The sequence below is a fragment of the Capronia epimyces genome, assembly GCF_000585565.1.
Source record: "Capronia epimyces CBS 606.96 chromosome Unknown aczIQ-supercont1.7, whole genome shotgun sequence".
Classification (NCBI taxonomy): Eukaryota; Fungi; Ascomycota; class Eurotiomycetes; order Chaetothyriales; family Herpotrichiellaceae; genus Capronia; species Capronia epimyces.
In genome coordinates, this window is record NW_006912910.1 from 533,767 (window position 1) to 549,478 (window position 15,712).

At 53.4% G+C, this 15,712-nt stretch overlaps 8 protein-coding genes across 8 annotated transcripts; 4 read left to right on the forward strand and 4 right to left on the reverse strand.

Moving 5' to 3' along the window:
- Nucleotides 1-1,570: 1,570 nt before the first annotated feature.
- A1O3_07995 (uncharacterized protein) lies at nt 1,571-2,377 on the reverse strand (the record flags this gene model as incomplete). The annotated part of the gene is made up of 2 exons (XM_007738096.1): nt 1,571-2,125; nt 2,177-2,377. 2 exons carry the CDS (start codon nt 2,375-2,377, stop codon nt 1,571-1,573), a joined length of 756 nt encoding a protein of 251 aa, XP_007736286.1.
- A 765-nt stretch (nt 2,378-3,142) lies between these two features.
- On the forward strand, nt 3,143-3,658 carry A1O3_07996 (histone H3-like centromeric protein A; the record flags this gene model as incomplete). Its single annotated transcript, XM_007738097.1, has 2 exons — nt 3,143-3,257; nt 3,312-3,658. 2 exons carry the CDS (start codon nt 3,143-3,145, stop codon nt 3,656-3,658), a joined length of 462 nt encoding a protein of 153 aa, XP_007736287.1.
- A 312-nt stretch (nt 3,659-3,970) lies between these two features.
- A1O3_07997 (imidazoleglycerol-phosphate dehydratase) lies at nt 3,971-4,729 on the reverse strand (the record flags this gene model as incomplete). The annotated part of the gene is made up of 1 exon (XM_007738098.1): nt 3,971-4,729. One exon carries the CDS (start codon nt 4,727-4,729, stop codon nt 3,971-3,973), a length of 759 nt encoding a protein of 252 aa, XP_007736288.1.
- A 339-nt stretch (nt 4,730-5,068) lies between these two features.
- A1O3_07998 (NADH-ubiquinone oxidoreductase 14.8 kDa subunit) lies at nt 5,069-5,680 on the forward strand (the record flags this gene model as incomplete). Its single annotated transcript, XM_007738099.1, has 5 exons — nt 5,069-5,111; nt 5,171-5,232; nt 5,295-5,441; nt 5,501-5,608; nt 5,669-5,680. The coding sequence occupies 5 exons, from the start codon at nt 5,069-5,071 to the stop codon at nt 5,678-5,680; spliced, it is 372 nt and encodes a 123-aa protein (XP_007736289.1).
- Nucleotides 5,681-5,780: 100 nt separating this feature from the next.
- Nucleotides 5,781-6,365, reverse strand: A1O3_07999 (DNA-directed RNA polymerase I and III subunit RPAC2; the record flags this gene model as incomplete). The annotated part of the gene is made up of 4 exons (XM_007738100.1): nt 5,781-5,905; nt 5,978-6,054; nt 6,108-6,199; nt 6,285-6,365. 4 exons carry the CDS (start codon nt 6,363-6,365, stop codon nt 5,781-5,783), a joined length of 375 nt encoding a protein of 124 aa, XP_007736290.1.
- Nucleotides 6,366-10,941: 4,576 nt separating this feature from the next.
- On the forward strand, nt 10,942-12,344 carry A1O3_08000 (uncharacterized protein; the record flags this gene model as incomplete). Its single annotated transcript, XM_007738101.1, has 2 exons — nt 10,942-11,147; nt 11,207-12,344. 2 exons carry the CDS (start codon nt 10,942-10,944, stop codon nt 12,342-12,344), a joined length of 1,344 nt encoding a protein of 447 aa, XP_007736291.1.
- An 834-nt stretch (nt 12,345-13,178) lies between these two features.
- A1O3_08001 (uncharacterized protein) lies at nt 13,179-14,335 on the forward strand (the record flags this gene model as incomplete). The annotated part of the gene is made up of 3 exons (XM_007738102.1): nt 13,179-13,447; nt 13,510-13,674; nt 13,759-14,335. 3 exons carry the CDS (start codon nt 13,179-13,181, stop codon nt 14,333-14,335), a joined length of 1,011 nt encoding a protein of 336 aa, XP_007736292.1.
- A 49-nt stretch (nt 14,336-14,384) lies between these two features.
- Nucleotides 14,385-15,363, reverse strand: A1O3_08002 (uncharacterized protein; the record flags this gene model as incomplete). The annotated part of the gene is made up of 2 exons (XM_007738103.1): nt 14,385-15,155; nt 15,205-15,363. The coding sequence occupies 2 exons, from the start codon at nt 15,361-15,363 to the stop codon at nt 14,385-14,387; spliced, it is 930 nt and encodes a 309-aa protein (XP_007736293.1).
- Between the last annotated feature and the right edge of the window lie 349 nt (nt 15,364-15,712).

A 15,712-nucleotide genomic window follows, 5' to 3' on the forward strand; every position in this document is an offset into this window, starting at 1 on the left:
GGGTATGTATGGAGGGTATGTATGGAGGGTATGTATGGAGGGTATGTATGGAGGGTATGTATGGAGGGTATGTATGGAGGGTATGTATGGAGGGTGTGTATGGAGGGTGTGTATGGAGGGTGTGTATGGAGGGTATGTATGGAGGGTATGTATGGAGGGTATGTATGTATGAAGGGCAGTGAGAAAACGAAAGAGAAGCAATGGGTGATGGAAGAAGTGAGGAAGGAAAACGTATGAGAGAAGAGATGTGAAGGATGGATGGAGGATTGAAGATTGAAGAGAGAGGAGGAGAGGTATAAGTAGAGAAGACTCGGGAGACTTGCTCTAACATTCAGATGGAGATAGTAGACAGTACCAAACTGATGCCATGTATATTAAGTGGAAATCCTTGCAATCCATTGGAAATAGTTGTCATTCTGGTCTGCACACTTTGGAACGAACCACCGACACCACCGTGGCAAGACCCACTGACGGAATGCTCGCGTCGGAGAACCATGAAGGTGTTGACAGATCACCTTGCAAGAGTCATCAGAAAGCCCAGAAGGCAGCAAGCTGTGAAGACTGTCTGTGTCTGATACCTGGCCGCCTGAAAGTCGAGCTGCATTGTGAGGTCGCGAAAGTATGTCGAGGGGATCTGCAAGGCTGTGATATGAGCCAAGATGCAAGGCTGCGGGTCTGCACGAGGCAACCAATCGAGCGCGGGTCTGGTGTCTGGTTGGCGTGCTTGTTGGCGTGCCATCTGGTACGGCTCAGCCTCCCTGATCCAAGGAGATGCACGCTGATGACCGACCTATCCAGCATCCCACTGGTGCAAACCCTCGTATCCTGTCCACATGAGGCAATTACGAAAGCTTGAACCCAGCTTTCTCTGCTATGCCAGCATAATCCATCTGACTTCGACTTGCACGCTGGTGACTGACGTAGCCACAAACAAAGCTGCCACTGCTGAAACTCCCGCATAACTTTTCGGATCTTGAGTGATATCAGATATGCAATTCGCAGGACTGTATCTGGCCACATGATCCTCCCACAGAAGTTGAAGGTAGAGTTTCCTCGCAATGCACTGTCGTCGACTTCCATTTCCACTCCACTCCACGCTCACGCTCACGCCGCGCTTGATCTGCGTTTGAACCCAAAAGGTTGCCATTTCTGCAATTGGTCAATCAGCTGCACCCACTGCCCACTGCTGTGGGGTGAATTGGACTGATCCGAAGTGAGGTCAGCAACGCTTCCGAGCGGCGATCAATGCTCTCTAGGCGCCCCAATTGGCAGTCGAGACATTCTGTTGACGCCTGTCAGGACATTAAAGACAGAGTCGGGTAATGACAACTCGGGGCCACCGAACAGTATTCGCCTTGCAGTATTGCCGTGTGTGCTGTTTGACTTGATGGCCGGGAGTCTGAGAGTTTGTAATTACGAGCTCTGAGGTGACCAGTCGAAAGTGGCGCACTCAATTTTCGGTCTTGATGACATGGCTAAAGCTGTGTTGATATCGCTGGAAGGGATTGATCTCTGATCCGAGGATGTACGGTATAGATAGTGCTGGTATAAACGCCGAGCTTCGCGTATCTCATCGTACCTCGCCTGGTCGTGCAGCAGCGGCAGCTACGTCTCCCTCGATGTTTCGCACGCCTGTCTCTCCACGCCGACCTTCCCACAGCCGCACCCAGAACTCTGGAGGATCCATTGGCCTTTGGCCCTCGTGCAAGCCCGGCCATACATCCGCAAAGAAATAATAGATGTGGCCGACCACTACACCAAGAATCTCATCCTTGGGAATGCTGCCGTGCATGAACATGTGGAACCCCATTAGAACCCATGGCAGGTATGGCGCAGTAAACACAAGCACCCCAATAAAGCTGAGGCGTGTGTCGGGGTTCCGGCGCGACCAAATGTACACCAGAGTACTGGATAACGCCGAGCCCAGAAATGGGATGGAGGTTGTGAGGGTGCTGAGAAGGAGGAGCGACGTGCAGGCGTACAGAAGTAACCAAGAGAAGACTGCAGGCGAAGGGCCAGATCCTTGTTCTAACAGTCGCGAATATCGCTGGAGGAAGAAGATGTGGAAGGCGAGATCAAGCGAGGGCGGACCGAAGTATATGAAGGTCGTGAACAATCGCCAGTACTGCGATGGTCAACACCGACTCCATTGGTCTGGTAAGGAGGAACTACCAACCTGTGATTTATAATAGACTGCCGGAAAAGAGTAGAACAGTTGGAAAGGTGTGATCACTTTGCATTGCAACAGGACGGACGTGATGACCGTAGCAGTGGTCCAATATCGGGTACATGGCGGCATCTCAAAAAACCATTGTTCCAACGGAAACTGGCCCAACTGACCCAAGGCCTCGTCGCCGCCTCCGAGTAGGGCTGCCATTATCCAAGGTACGAGACGAAAGAAGGGTAGGATCGTTCGGGAGAAATCCGAAAAGAAGTCGGCAGTCTGGAGAATGGGGTAGACTGGGCAAAGGATGGACTGAGTCAGGATTGGGGACCGCAGGTCGGAGTAATCATTGTGATATCTGTCTGGCGGCGGTGTAGGTGAGAAGATGGGAAACGACAGGTTCATGTAGGGTCGATGAAGCGCAGTAGTAGTAGGTGGCCTCTATCCTCGACATGGACGTGCTGAGGATGGAATGATGTCGAACGCAGGCTGGCTGCCGACGAAAGGCTGCAAGGGATGCATGCCACTGGGCGATAAGCTCGGCTGGGGCTTAGGAGGCCCTAAGGTCTTAGAGCCCCTAAGCCTAAGCCTAAGCCTAAGGAGCCCAAAGGCTTCGTTTCCCAAACTCAAGGCCACGGATAAAGCAGCCCAGCCGAGGACCGAGGACACGAGGACACGCGCGCCCAGATCCTGTAGAACAACGCGACGTCGCTACGCTCCTGGGTCGTTGATCTGCTTCCACTGTCGTGACTATTCACTCCGAGACACCACAACGGGGAGTCTGTCCAACGCCAGAACAGCACTCCATACTCCATGCAACAGACACGAGCACCCCGAGACGCCTGCACACCCGACTATCACGCACCCAGCCACTAGATTTATACCCCGCGCACCTTGTCTCAGCAACCATTGTGTCGAACTATCCTTCCTCTCTGAATGAATTGGCTGCCATAGCACCGAGCGCATTATCCTAGCAACATGGCCCGTACACAAACCGCGCGGCGTCGCTCAGGGCCTGCCACGCCCAAGCGAGGGAAAACCATACGGACAAACCCTTCACCAAGAACGTCTGGGAGACGAAGTCGCGCGCAGCGTATGTGGTTACCGCGGGAATCCTCTTCGTTGCATCTGCTAACTGCAAATCCAGCTGGCGATCCGGTTCCGGTGAGAAAACCGCACAGATTTAAGCCGGGAACGATTGCGCTGCGAGAGATTAGGAGGTATCAACAATCCACGGATCTCCTGCTGCTCAAACTTCCCTTTGCACGCCTTGTGCGGGAGATTGCGCAGTACATCTTGCCCACACATGCAGCCCATGAACTCAGGTGGCAGAGCCAAGCGATCCAAGCGTTGCAAGAGGCGAGCGAAGCATTCTTGGTACACCTGTTCGAGGACACCAATCTCTGCGCCATACACGCAAAGCGAGTGACAATCATGCAAAAAGACATTCAATTGGCTCGGAGGCTGAGAGGCGCATGGGGCGGCCTGGGATAACGAGCAGACCATGAACGATTCTGGGAGGGAAGGCGTTCAAGAGCATTATCGGCTATCACAGTACGGCCCTGGTTTGGTTATGGGTGTAGAGCATCACATTGTATGGTTTTTTTGGGGCGGACTTTTGATACATCTTTATGGGAACCGGCTGGACTTCAAGTCTGCACACGCACTGCGATTTGCTGGCCAAAACCCCGACCGGGCCATGACCACTAAACTGGCTATGGTCAGAGGGAGCATTGCTATCCCATTCTCTTTACTGCCTCTTCTATTAACGCCCGGCATAAGTCCCAGAGTATCCGTGAGATCTACTCAGGTATTGACGCTAGAACCAAGGACGCCTTTCGTACTCGTTACGTCGCCACTACCGACAGTTCCTTCAACCCTCCTCTCGCACGCCTGCCTACATGCCACCGCAAGGGCTTTGAATGCGCTCTCCGCTCTGTGGTGGTTGTTGTGCCCATACACGCACTTGACATGAAGAGTCACACTTGCAGCCTGAGCAAAGCTCTCCAGCCCATGCGTCAGCATCTCCGTACTTAGATCGCCGATTTTCTCTCGGGTAAAGCCAAAATCAATGACACTGTAGGGTCGATTAGACAGGTCAATGACAGCCCACGACAAGGCTTCGTCAAGGGGGGCATCGCCTCGGCCAAAGCGGACGAGAGAAGCCCGCTTGCCCAAAGCCGCATTGAACGCAGACCCGATCGCCAGGAAGACATCTTCAGCTGTATGATGGTCGTCAATGATCAGATCCCCGGAGGCTTGGACGCCCAGAGACCATCCAGCATGTTTTGCTAGGGCATGAAGCATGTGATCTAGGAAGCCAATGCCGGTGGAAATGGCGATCTGCTGGGTAGGCGTTATTTGTGTTGCATGGTGTGAGGTCGGCAACGGGATGAGAACATCTGGATATGATTGTTTTTGAGCTGTCGGAATCGAAGAAGGAAAATGCTGGGACGGTTCATAGGCGAGTAGTGAGCCACCATCTAGTGAAATAGAGACCCGGATCTTGGTCTCGTTGGTATTGCGGGAGAGTGTATGCGTGCGCCGCGGCAATGAGCCTGGCATGGTCCGCTCAAGGGATCCCATACTCCGGTGGTTTCAGGAGATTCAAGTCTGGTATGTCCGGCTGCTGTTAAGATACACAGATCGAGGATTGTGTTCGGTCGTGCAAGAAGGACGATGATACGGCGAGGCAAAACATTTTGCGGCAGTATCGACAATAATGGTGCTCCACTGCCTGCAAGTGTTGAGTGGTGCAGGTTGGCCGAGCTCGAAACTCCGCCCGTCTTGGACCTCGACATCACTGACTACCTTAGGTACTGAACCACTGGTACCACCGGCTGCGACTCACCATCACCCGAACCTGCGCTTGTCAAGCTCTCATGTGAGCTCCAGACCGGCACAATGACCATCAATCCCACCTATCTAGCCCAGCGCACGCGATCGTGTACGTCCTACCCCCCCGGTCGACTTGAGGCTTCGTCGACATGACTGACCAATACACAGCGATCAATTGGTCAGATGCACACCGTCGAGTGCTGAAAGCCTACCGAGAATGGCTGAGGGCGGTATGCGTTACTACCTCTAACTTGTCTGTCGTAGGAGTGTATAGGCTAAGAACGAGACACAGAGCCCTGAAATCCAGACGATGTATTCCCTCAACATGCCAGTCTCCAAGATCCGCACGAAAATAAGACAAGAGTTCGAGAAGCACAGATATGTCAATAGCATACAAGCCGTGGATGTGCTGATTACACACAGCCACGCGGAATTCCAAGTGGGTGGTGTTGGAGATCTGGATGACGTGGCATATCACTAACAAGCGCGCCATCGCAGGAGACGTTGAATTTCTGGAAACAAACGCCGCACGTCATGAAGTATTTCAGGACTGAGGAAGACGACAATGCCAGATTACCAAAGAACTTCATCAGCGGATTCCTCGAGGTAAGTCCATGTGCTCATAAGAGGGTGGGTTATAAGATGCAGGTCTAACAAGTTGTACAGGGCCGGAATTGATCGACTTGAATCTGTGTCAATCCCACACTGTATATAGCTAGATCAAAGTACCTGAGCGCCTTTGCGATGCAGCCAGAAAGCAAAATCCGGAGAATCATCCTCATGATTGTCTAGCATCAAACTCGTCTCGTGCCTCAGTGAACTTTTCTGAAATAACACCACAAGCTTCCATCATATCTTCCAGGCCTTTCCTGAGAGCATCCACTGCAGTCGTTTTGGTGTCTTCTGCTATTTGTCAGCTTTGGGCTGTACAATAAGCGGCCTCAATCGAAGGGCCACAAATGAGTGGCCACTTACCCCAGGTTTGGATCCGGATGTTCATCTTGGTCTCCGAAGGATGCGGGATGGTATATCCGCAGAATTCAACGTCAGCGCTGTACACCGTTAGTTTGGCGACGTGCTGGGCATCCTGAGGAACGAGAATTACTTCTTGTTGACAAAGTACCGTAGCGCATTCCCGAGCGTATGGTCTTCTTTTTCAATCTGGAATGATGCAGCATGTGATGATGCACCAGGAAGCTAGATGCCAGAATGTCAGCCTCATCTGTAGCGGGGCGAAAGCGACCTGGTAGAGGGATTAGATTCGATGCCCGCCTCGACTTACAACGACCAGTTTCTTTGCCCCGCCCAAGAGCAACTCCTCGCTGGGATCAGAGGTTTCTTCCTCGATCGGGCTATCTCGCATAGTGTCCGACATTTCCCGCGGCGATATGGCACTGGCAGGTGTTCACAGGTCCACAGGACTTTGGCAAAGACAACAGCGCTCGCCGAAATGGTTTTTACTGATTTGCAGATATTGAGCTTGGCCGAAAAGCGTCTAGCTTCGTCAAGGCTTTTAGTCCTGATGGGGTCAAGCGTCTGCGGCTTGCGCGGGAGACCTGTCAGACACGAAAATAAATTCTCAGCAAGACCTTCTAGGCACAAAGCAACACAAAGCACACTCTGATCACCGGATAGACGACCGAGTCAAACTGGTCTGACAGAATTGAGGCGCTAGGCTGTGCCTTGCTATTACCAACTACCTACAACCAACTTGAACGACATATACTTAACACATACTCTTGTACTATACTCTGTACTTCACCTTAAGTGCACGTCAGATCCATACATGGCAACTCGGCAACCGACCATGAGAGAAATTCTAGAACTGAAGGCTACTTTGCGGGCTTGATCCTTCTCCCTGCCAGAAGTGACAGGACCGGTCAATGTATGTTTGTTGGGATTCGTAGCCTCGCGGGAGGTGACCGACCGAACGCCAACTGGACTTCATTAACTTCTACTCGCGAGCAGGTCCTATGTCACACCTTTACCTTCGGTGCTCCCATCACTCCATCCATCTCGTGTACTCAATCATGTTTGAGCCCATTGCTGCTGTTGGGCAAGCTTCACATCAGCGGGTAAGCCTTGGAACCCTTGTGCACAATACTACCTACCGCAGTCAGAGTTTCATTTTCACTTGGTACGGAGTGAGTCGCTGGAGTGCATTTGAGCTGAAGCATGACTGCCACAATAGCAAGTGCTAGGAAGGTACAGTGCAGATACAATTTGGAGGCTCTACCGGTCCGCCCGACTGATGGGACCGAATACTCAATCCGCAATGGGGAGATCCCTCAGAGCCGGATTCCCCTTGCGCATTCAGCATCCAGCTCCTTATCAACTCGGCCTTCAGTGAAGTGGAGAGCCATTCAGCATTCCCCTCAAGTTCTGACGGAAGTCGGAGCAGTTCCGACTGTTGCAGACGCCTAATGAACTATGTACGCTCCAGTGGGCTTAGAACTGGACAACCAACAGATGAAACCGTCGTGGTCTTTTGCGTCTTGGTGACCGAGACCTCGCTGGGACGTGTCTGCTCTTTGCAGCTCGCAACGAAGGCCCGTTCACAGTCGTGTTCGATTTGTGCGACAGAGACTTACGCTACATGACAGAGAGATTGAGAATATACCTCACATGTACTTGGGATATTTGCCAGGCTTGTTTTGATAGGTAATGAGAGTGACTGGTCCAGTTATGATCGGCTTTGTCGAGGAAATGAGATGCTCGAAGCTGGTGAAAACCATTGGCGTGATTTACTTCCTACGTTCCACCAATATTCATAGGATCTGTGGTGACGGGCACACTTGAAAAGAGGATTCCAGCAATATCTATTCGCCACAATCAATCATGAGGCAATGGTCTCAGTTGTAGCAGCTGCCATGACATCTTGTGTTCGCCGGAATCCAGCTCAATAGGCATTCACCTTTTTTAGGGGGCACGAATGCGAGATATGTACCTCCAGCGTACTCCGCTCCAGTGTAACGACCGTCCCAAATGTTGACATTGCCTGGCCGTACAGTAGATTGCGATTTCCGCGGCTTTGGTCCTCCTCTCCGACCTCTTCCCTCCCGAATGCCATGTACAGAACACAACGGAGGCGGAAGGCCACGAGGATGGGCGTGTGGAGGTCAAATCAAATAACACTGTTGTATCATGGTCTGAGTCGAGCCAACCAAGACACCATAATGGTGATGGCTAAAACTTTGGCTGGGACCAAGTCCGAGCGTACGTGAGATGGCGCGGCTTGCGGAGAGCCTTTGCGAACGTTTTTGCCTAGACGATGGAGGGAATTCTCAGTTGGCAAAACAGGTGTACGTCCCATCCGCGTATTGGCGTTGATACCTCAGATGTTCTTCAGGATTGAGCCCTTCACATTGCGGACTTGATTTCTTCTTCGACTGCGTCTCCTCCTGCTGATAACATAACGACGGTGACTATCCCAGTCGGTATATCAATCACATCAAGTGTCCAATGTCGTAAGTATAGCTAGATTATGAAGATCATCTGGCTGCTACAATAACAGAGCCCGCGCATCTGCCAAAAGGTCGACTGGATTAGGTTTCTTTCAGTATGTATGTGGCTAGACTGCTTCGAAGAGTGCACATGGTGGCGTAAGCGAGACAGGGATAAAGTGGGATTGCAGAGACTAGGAGACGCTGGTTGCCTGTCAGGCGTTTCATGGTGATGCATCATTCGGCCATTTCGACAGTACATACTCCGTAGTATGTACTCCGTACGCACACCTGCCTCGTGGCGCGGCTGGGAATGACTGAAAACCGGCGCCTGAAACTAGCGAAGCGTGAGGGGAACGTCAAGAAGGATCATTGAGTGATCGTGCCCGCGATCGTGGTCACCCACTTTCTGGGTGGTCGGGAGAAACAATTTCACCTAAATATTGAAATGGTTAAGGATGGTCACACAGTGGGCAAGGGCTCCGATGTTTGGGACGGCGGATGAGGATGGAACTGGTCCTGATCGTTTCGGCCGGTCCAGAAGTCGAACAATCTGGTCTGCAATAGGGTCAACCACCAGAGCGTTTCAAGCTCAGCAGCATCATCAACGGGCTTGGCCTTATTGGTGATCCCGAGTCTTTGGAATGATGTTCCCAGTGGAGTAGTATTAAGTTCGACCATCATTCTAGACAGTCCATTTTGCATGCGAGGATGCAACACTCGAACTGCGGTGAGAGATTAGTGCGAGAGCCACGAACATGGGTTGCTGGGATGTCCGGGCTGATAGCCTATCAAGAATGCACCTTGTGCAACCTTCGCTACAGGCTTGTTGAGGAGAGTTTGGGGACCGCTCAAGGTCCAATAGGACTCCGCCCACGCCCGTCTTCGGCGACAAGGTATCTAAATGCACCATGTCGGTCTCAGCCCGACTGCGGTGTGTGACAGCCATTTCGTAAGAGGCTGATGTTGGGATCGATGATCGTTTGGGTCGCGCAGTATCCGAGGATCCGGGATACTCTGCCACACCCATTCGAGTTACATTGGTCGAGAACTCGGACAGCAGGATGGCACGAGGCCAGAAGGTCGCCGAATGGTCTATGGAGGAGCTTGGGGAGATGCTTTCAAGTCAAACGCGATGGCGGCGGGGCGGATCTGAGCTGAGGATAAGGATCAGCGCGAGACGGGAACAGGGAGTCAGGGACAAATCGACCGTGCCTCATTGTTTGCTGACTTGCTGAGGCGGCTGCGCGAACATGAAACACCATTTGCCGCACCGTGCGTAGAGGGGAGCGGGCTAGGGGCACCAGGAGCTGCAAAGTGGCGGAATCCTGATGGAGGCAAAGGTCGACACGAGTGCAGCCGACTACCACGGTCGCACCCAGAAGTCTGAAGCCGACTATGGGCAAGAGTGAGACTAGCTGACGTCGAGGGCGCAGGACTGGGGTGCTAACAGAGCAAACTAACGAATTTCGAAACGAAAGCTGTCGAAACATTGCATGGATGGTGACAAAATACGGAGTATTGATGTTCGCAATAATTGCGGTGGTGTTTTGTTTTAGTTAAGATGGCGCCGCGCCTGGGCGCGCACTCTGCCGCTTCAAGTTCTAATTGGGATCTGACGCTGACCCCTGGAATCATGGCGTCTTGAGGTTAGGATGCACCATTGCTACTAGGTGGCTACTATACGGAGTACTCGTACGCGTACGTACTCCTCTCTTTCAAGCCCAAGCGTTGAGTGATTCAGGTGCTGCCAGTAGGTGGCGGCGCCCCTGGAAGCCATGGCACCTCGAAACTCTAGTTAGACCCGCCCAACCCTGACCCGGCTACAATAGGCGATCGAGCCTCCCCAGAGGAGAGCCAGTGGCCACTGCCGCGCCTGAAGCAGTGACTCTGGGCCTCCCTCCACCAAGAAGGAAGGCTAACGGCGCAGCCAAAACAGGCCCAAACGTCTAACCCAGACACCCCAGTCCCCCCAGGGTGCCTGTAGCCAGTGGCAGAGGCTGCCTTAGGGCCCCCTCCTCCTCTGGCCTGCAAGCTGAACACCAGCCCTGCCTCTCATTCGATCGATTTGTTCCAACTGCCATTTCCTCCTTCTCGCCCGCCCGCCCTTACCTTTCCTCTCCTCCTCTTCCCTCCGTCAACGTCAAGACCAATCTATACAAGGCCGGCCCTCAAAGGACGACCTAGCCGCTCGTTGCCTTCTCACCCCGTGCTGTTCTATACCTCTCTGCCCTCACAGGCGCCTAGCCTTCCGTTGCTATCACGGTCACTCGCTTTGAACAAGGTCGCCTAACCACAACCGCTGCCCTGCTTCCCACGCTGCCATTCGTTTAGTCGACTTGCCTTTCAACCACCTCGAGTCCGGTCCAGCCCGGCGGAAGCTCAGTGTGCAGGTGTTGCTGACGGGAAGCAAAAGTTGGATATCTACGTAGACGAGCCGCGTGTGCGACATCCACGGTCGTTGTCGTCTCCGTCCGACTCATCTTCAGCATCGCCATGTCGACTGCCGTGGCATCTTCTGCGATCGCTCCGCTGCCACCACTGGATCGAAATCCCAGCCCAAGGGCCTACGCTCCATTGGCCCCTTCGGCCAGTATACCGCCGAGAGAGAAAGCGTCCGACGCTGCATCAAATTCAGAGACAAATGGTGCCAGTAATCCGAACGAGAAAACCCCTTCGGATGGCAAAAGATCTCCGAGATCGTAAGTCATACCTTCAATATGCTACCCATGACGAGCTGACCTCCTGTTCCTTGTGACAGAGCCAGGAGTTCCGGCCATCCCAAGATTTTCGTCAAGAAAGAGCCTCCTACGTCCCCCTCCCTGCAAGCCAGCACCCGCCACAGACCCAAGAAGTTGGACTTGAATACAAATACAGCGGCAATCTCGGCCGGCCTCAACTCTCGTCCCTCGGCAACCCCGTTGACTGCCAGAGACGGGTTGACAATGCACGATGTTGGGTTGGCCTGCTTGTCACCCGGTTTTCTGACTGAGGACCCGGCCATGCGGGAGCAGTTGGAGCGCAGCATTTCTGTCCGTGACCAACAGAGATCCATCATCCAGGCGAGATTACTCAAGTCCGCCCGTGGGGATGCGCCCGATTCCGGAAAGACAATCGAAGCTCCGGGTTCGGCGACCAAGACCAGTGCAGTCAACGCGAAGAAGCGACCCCCTCCAGGTTTATCGATTGTCCCTCCTCCAGCTGAGCGCTTTGCCAACGAACGCGTCATTCAATCGGCACCCTTGAATCAAACATTTACTGGCAGACACGAAGCCAATGCTCCTTCAAGTAGCCAGCACTCCAACTTGTCTCAAACTTCACATATCCACCATATGCCAGCCATGCAAAACATCAACCGGTTGCCCCCAATTACCGACGTCTTTGGAGCCAGCGAACTCAACCCCGGGCCAGCCCGACCACCCTTCCTCCAGACCAGCTCAGCTCCTTCTCAAAGTCATGGGCCTCCCCTCCCTTCCCCTGGGTTCCCGCCCCAAACTGCTCATCCCATGTCTCAGCCACCCCACCCCACTTTCGATCGATCTCGCGAGTACAGATCTGCTGAGGAGGCTGTGCACGAGATGACAGGAGGACGGGAGGAGCTGCTGCCTAAGATTGTCCACTATGGAGGCCATCAGCCACCAACACCTCCTTCACCGCACCCTGGCTATAACGGTAATCTCACACCGCATCAATATCAGCCCAACAGTCATTCCACAAGCAAACGGAGAAGTCGAAATGAGTACGAAGAAGGAAGCAGTCCGCCTTTGGGTAGTGGACGGGAACGAATTCCCTTTAGTGGGCCTTTTGGTGAAGGAAGAGACAGTCCGGCCACGCAGAGAGCGAAGAAGGAAGAGTTCTTAAGTTTGTGCTCGAGGGCCTGGGACTTGTTCCACTCTTGAGTTAACAGTCGTCGCCTCGTCTCTTCGGAACTCTTGTCTATATCGCCATTTCTTCGTCTCTGACTGGGCAATGGCGCTGCCTGGTATCACGGATTTGATGGCTTCCTCGCCAAAGGCCAATTGTTGGCTTGGGTTTACCGTGTCCGCTTCGGGGTGCACGATTTTGGGGCTAAGAGTGGATTGATGCCGATTGACGTTATCGTTTATTGCTGTGATGAATTTTCAAGGGAACCACACTGTTTAATGACCAACAGGACAGGATGGACAGGGACTATTCTTTAATGCCACCAGGATTTGCGACGAAGGCGAACGTGTCACTGGGCGGGAAGGGAAAAAATGTGACGGACTATATTCCGAGGCGAGGATTAGTGGATGCACTGCGACTGCATTGTGCCTGCGAAATGGTTGATGATTGTGGACGGGGTTCTTGGAGTCAGTGACGCGATCTCGTAGGATAGGACAAAATGTTCAGACATGCCGTACATTGCTGATTGCTCACTCCTGCCGACAACTTGAGACTCAGGCTTCTGTCCAGGAAGAAGGCGGCTTTAAGAATGGTTAGAGAGAGTTATGCACAGGTGTCATACTATATTCGATGGGCACCTACAGGGCAGGAAGGAGGATGGACTTTGAGGATACTCTAAGTAGTCGGTCAGTAGTCCAACTAGTGACAGGGAATACAATGAGCACTCCGTACTCGTACAGTATCTACAGACGCCGAGTCAGCCAATTCCAGCGATAGGTATAAAACAAGGAAGGGATCAGGAGCATTACTATCATCAATATTTTCTATTGTTATAAGCGAGACGTGCCATCACCCCACCACCGGATAAGATGCGCGCCCAAGTTCTCGAAACGTTCAAGCAACCATACACGTTCCGAACGGATATCCTTCCCCCGCCGCCGCCGGAGGGCTACGAGATGCTCGACCGCGTCCTCGCCGCTTCGTCCTGCCATGTCGATGCTGTCTTCGCGTCGGGCGCGATGCAGCAACATCTCCCGCGTGTAGGATTGCACGAGTTTGCCGGGACGGTGGAAGCTAAGCTATGGGCTCGGAAGCCGCCAAGGTCGCCAAAACCACAGGACTCGCTAGGGGCCAGCTGGTCGGCGTCCCTGGGCGGGCGAACGATGCTGTGGGGGAGTGCGCCGAGTGTACCGACAACAGGGGCGACGAGCCCGGATGCGGAGTCTGGTGTCCGCGCGCGGCGAATCTCGGTCTGACTCGCGACGGCGGGTTCCAGGAGTATTGTCTTGTGGACGTCCGGCAAGTAGCGCGGGTGCTGGATAGTGAGGGAGCAAGAATGCGCGCCGTCGATGTCGCACCGCTCATGTGCGCTGGTGTCAGGATGTGGAATGCCCCTGAAACTGCGGGCGTCGATGTCTCTGGGTCGGCAAAGGCGAACGGATAGGGCAGGTCAATTGCAATAATTGATGCGGCGGGCGGGCTCGGACATCTGGGTGTCCAGTTCGCCGCGAAACTCGGGTGGGATGTCACCGCCGTCGACACAACGCCTGCTCTGGTCGTGTTGAAGGACGTGGTTGCAGAACTGGGGGATGACGGGCGGAATGTCACGGTCGTTGATGCCTTGAACGAGTCGGTCGAGAACATAAAGAAGCGACCCTTTGGCGACGCCCCTCAAGGGTGCGAGGGCGAGAAGGCGTGCGATGCATCTCTCGTTCTGCCGGATTCACAATCTGCGTTTGATTTCGGCATGGGCGTCCTCAAAAGCCACGGTACATGCGTCTGTGTCAGCTTTCCGAAGGATGGGTGGCGGTTCAAGCCGGGCGGTCTGGTCTTTCGGCACATCAAACTGCTGGGCGTTTTGACCGGGTGCAACGGTCAATTGCAGGCCATGGTGAACTTTGCCGTAGAGAACGGCGTCAGGGCCAAGGTCAGAACGTATCCTTTGGAGAAGCTCAATAACTTGGTCGAGGACTATCATCATGGTGTGGGCGGAAAGGTGGTCGTCGATATGACATTGGAGTCATGACAATTGAAGGATAAAGCAATCCGGCTCTTACTTTGTAACATCGCCGTCATCATCCCTCGCGTCTCGCCCGAGGCATGTCTTTGGCGTCTTTGCCCTTTTCTCTCTTCTGTCGTCTCTTCTCTGCCTTATCACGCGCCCGCTTGCCCATGCTTTGCAATTTCTCCTCCTTGGCCAGTTTCTTTACTTCGGCCTCTTTCAAGTAATAAGGCTTCGATTTCTCTCCTGTGCGCAGAGCTGCCTTCTGTTGCTGCTTGTGCTTCTTGCGTATCTCGTTCTCGCGCTGTCGCGCTTCTGAATTGCGGATCTTTGACTCGATCGACATTACTTGCCGCTTCAGATTAGCGATCACTTCAGGGTCCTTGGTTTTCTTGATCTGGGCTTTCAGTTCGAGAATCTCGGCGGCTTGGTATGTAGTGAGGAAGGAATAGTTCTTGTTGGCCTTTTCCAAGGTATTGGGGTCGCGATTGGAGGACATGACAGTTGGATCGAAGCGTGGATCTCGGAATTTCAACGTAGGCGGCGGTTCGAAGATGGTCCTCTTTCGTGACACAGGTTTTCGAGCCGACTCAATAGCCGGCGCATGTTTCGAGCTTCGTTTCGGTGCATCGACACGAGGCTCTTTGGCTCTTTGACGAGTATTGAATGTCTCTTCTTCGTTGTTCCCCCCGTTGCCAGGCACCGGATCTCCCAGCGTTTCTGCCAGCTTCCGCTTCCTAGATTTAGGCTGGAACTTCTCTTGGGCCTTTGCCAGCGCTCCAAAGCTGATTTCATTCAAGGGCACGTCTTCCTCTGATCCGCTGAGGCTGAGCTCGTCGGCATCCTGGCAAACATCAGCACAGTCAACGTGAGTACGAACCGGAGCGTCCTACCTCTTTCCCAGTCTGCGAGTCGCTCTCAGTCTGAGCAGACTCGCTGTTGTCTGAGTGATCGTCGTCGCTCACTTCCTGGTCCGAAGACGCCAGCTCGACATCTTCGTCGTAGTCATGTCTCACTTGAACAGGCCGATCCATGACCGAGACGTAGGCCATTGATGTGACGATGTCTAGGCTATGTAAAAGCAATTTCCCCGTAGAACTGAATTCAACTTTTTTGCAAAAGCGGCGAGCCGCGACGGGTGATCGACAGCTCTAATGTGTCTAAAGTTGAACAGCACGCCATGCCTAAAATGGCTCAACGCTGAAGTTGGGGTTGCGAGTTGCGAACTTATGGTCCCCTCCAGGTGTTGATTGCGATCGCATCCGACGCTCCCTTGTGTTTGCTCAAGTTGGTGTCTGGTGGTGCAGCCGTCGTTCTTAGTTACACTGGAGAGATACGCCTTGCCATGCGAGGCAGCTCTCGGCCTTTGCCTTTGCCGCAGGAATCCATCAAAAGTCTGGC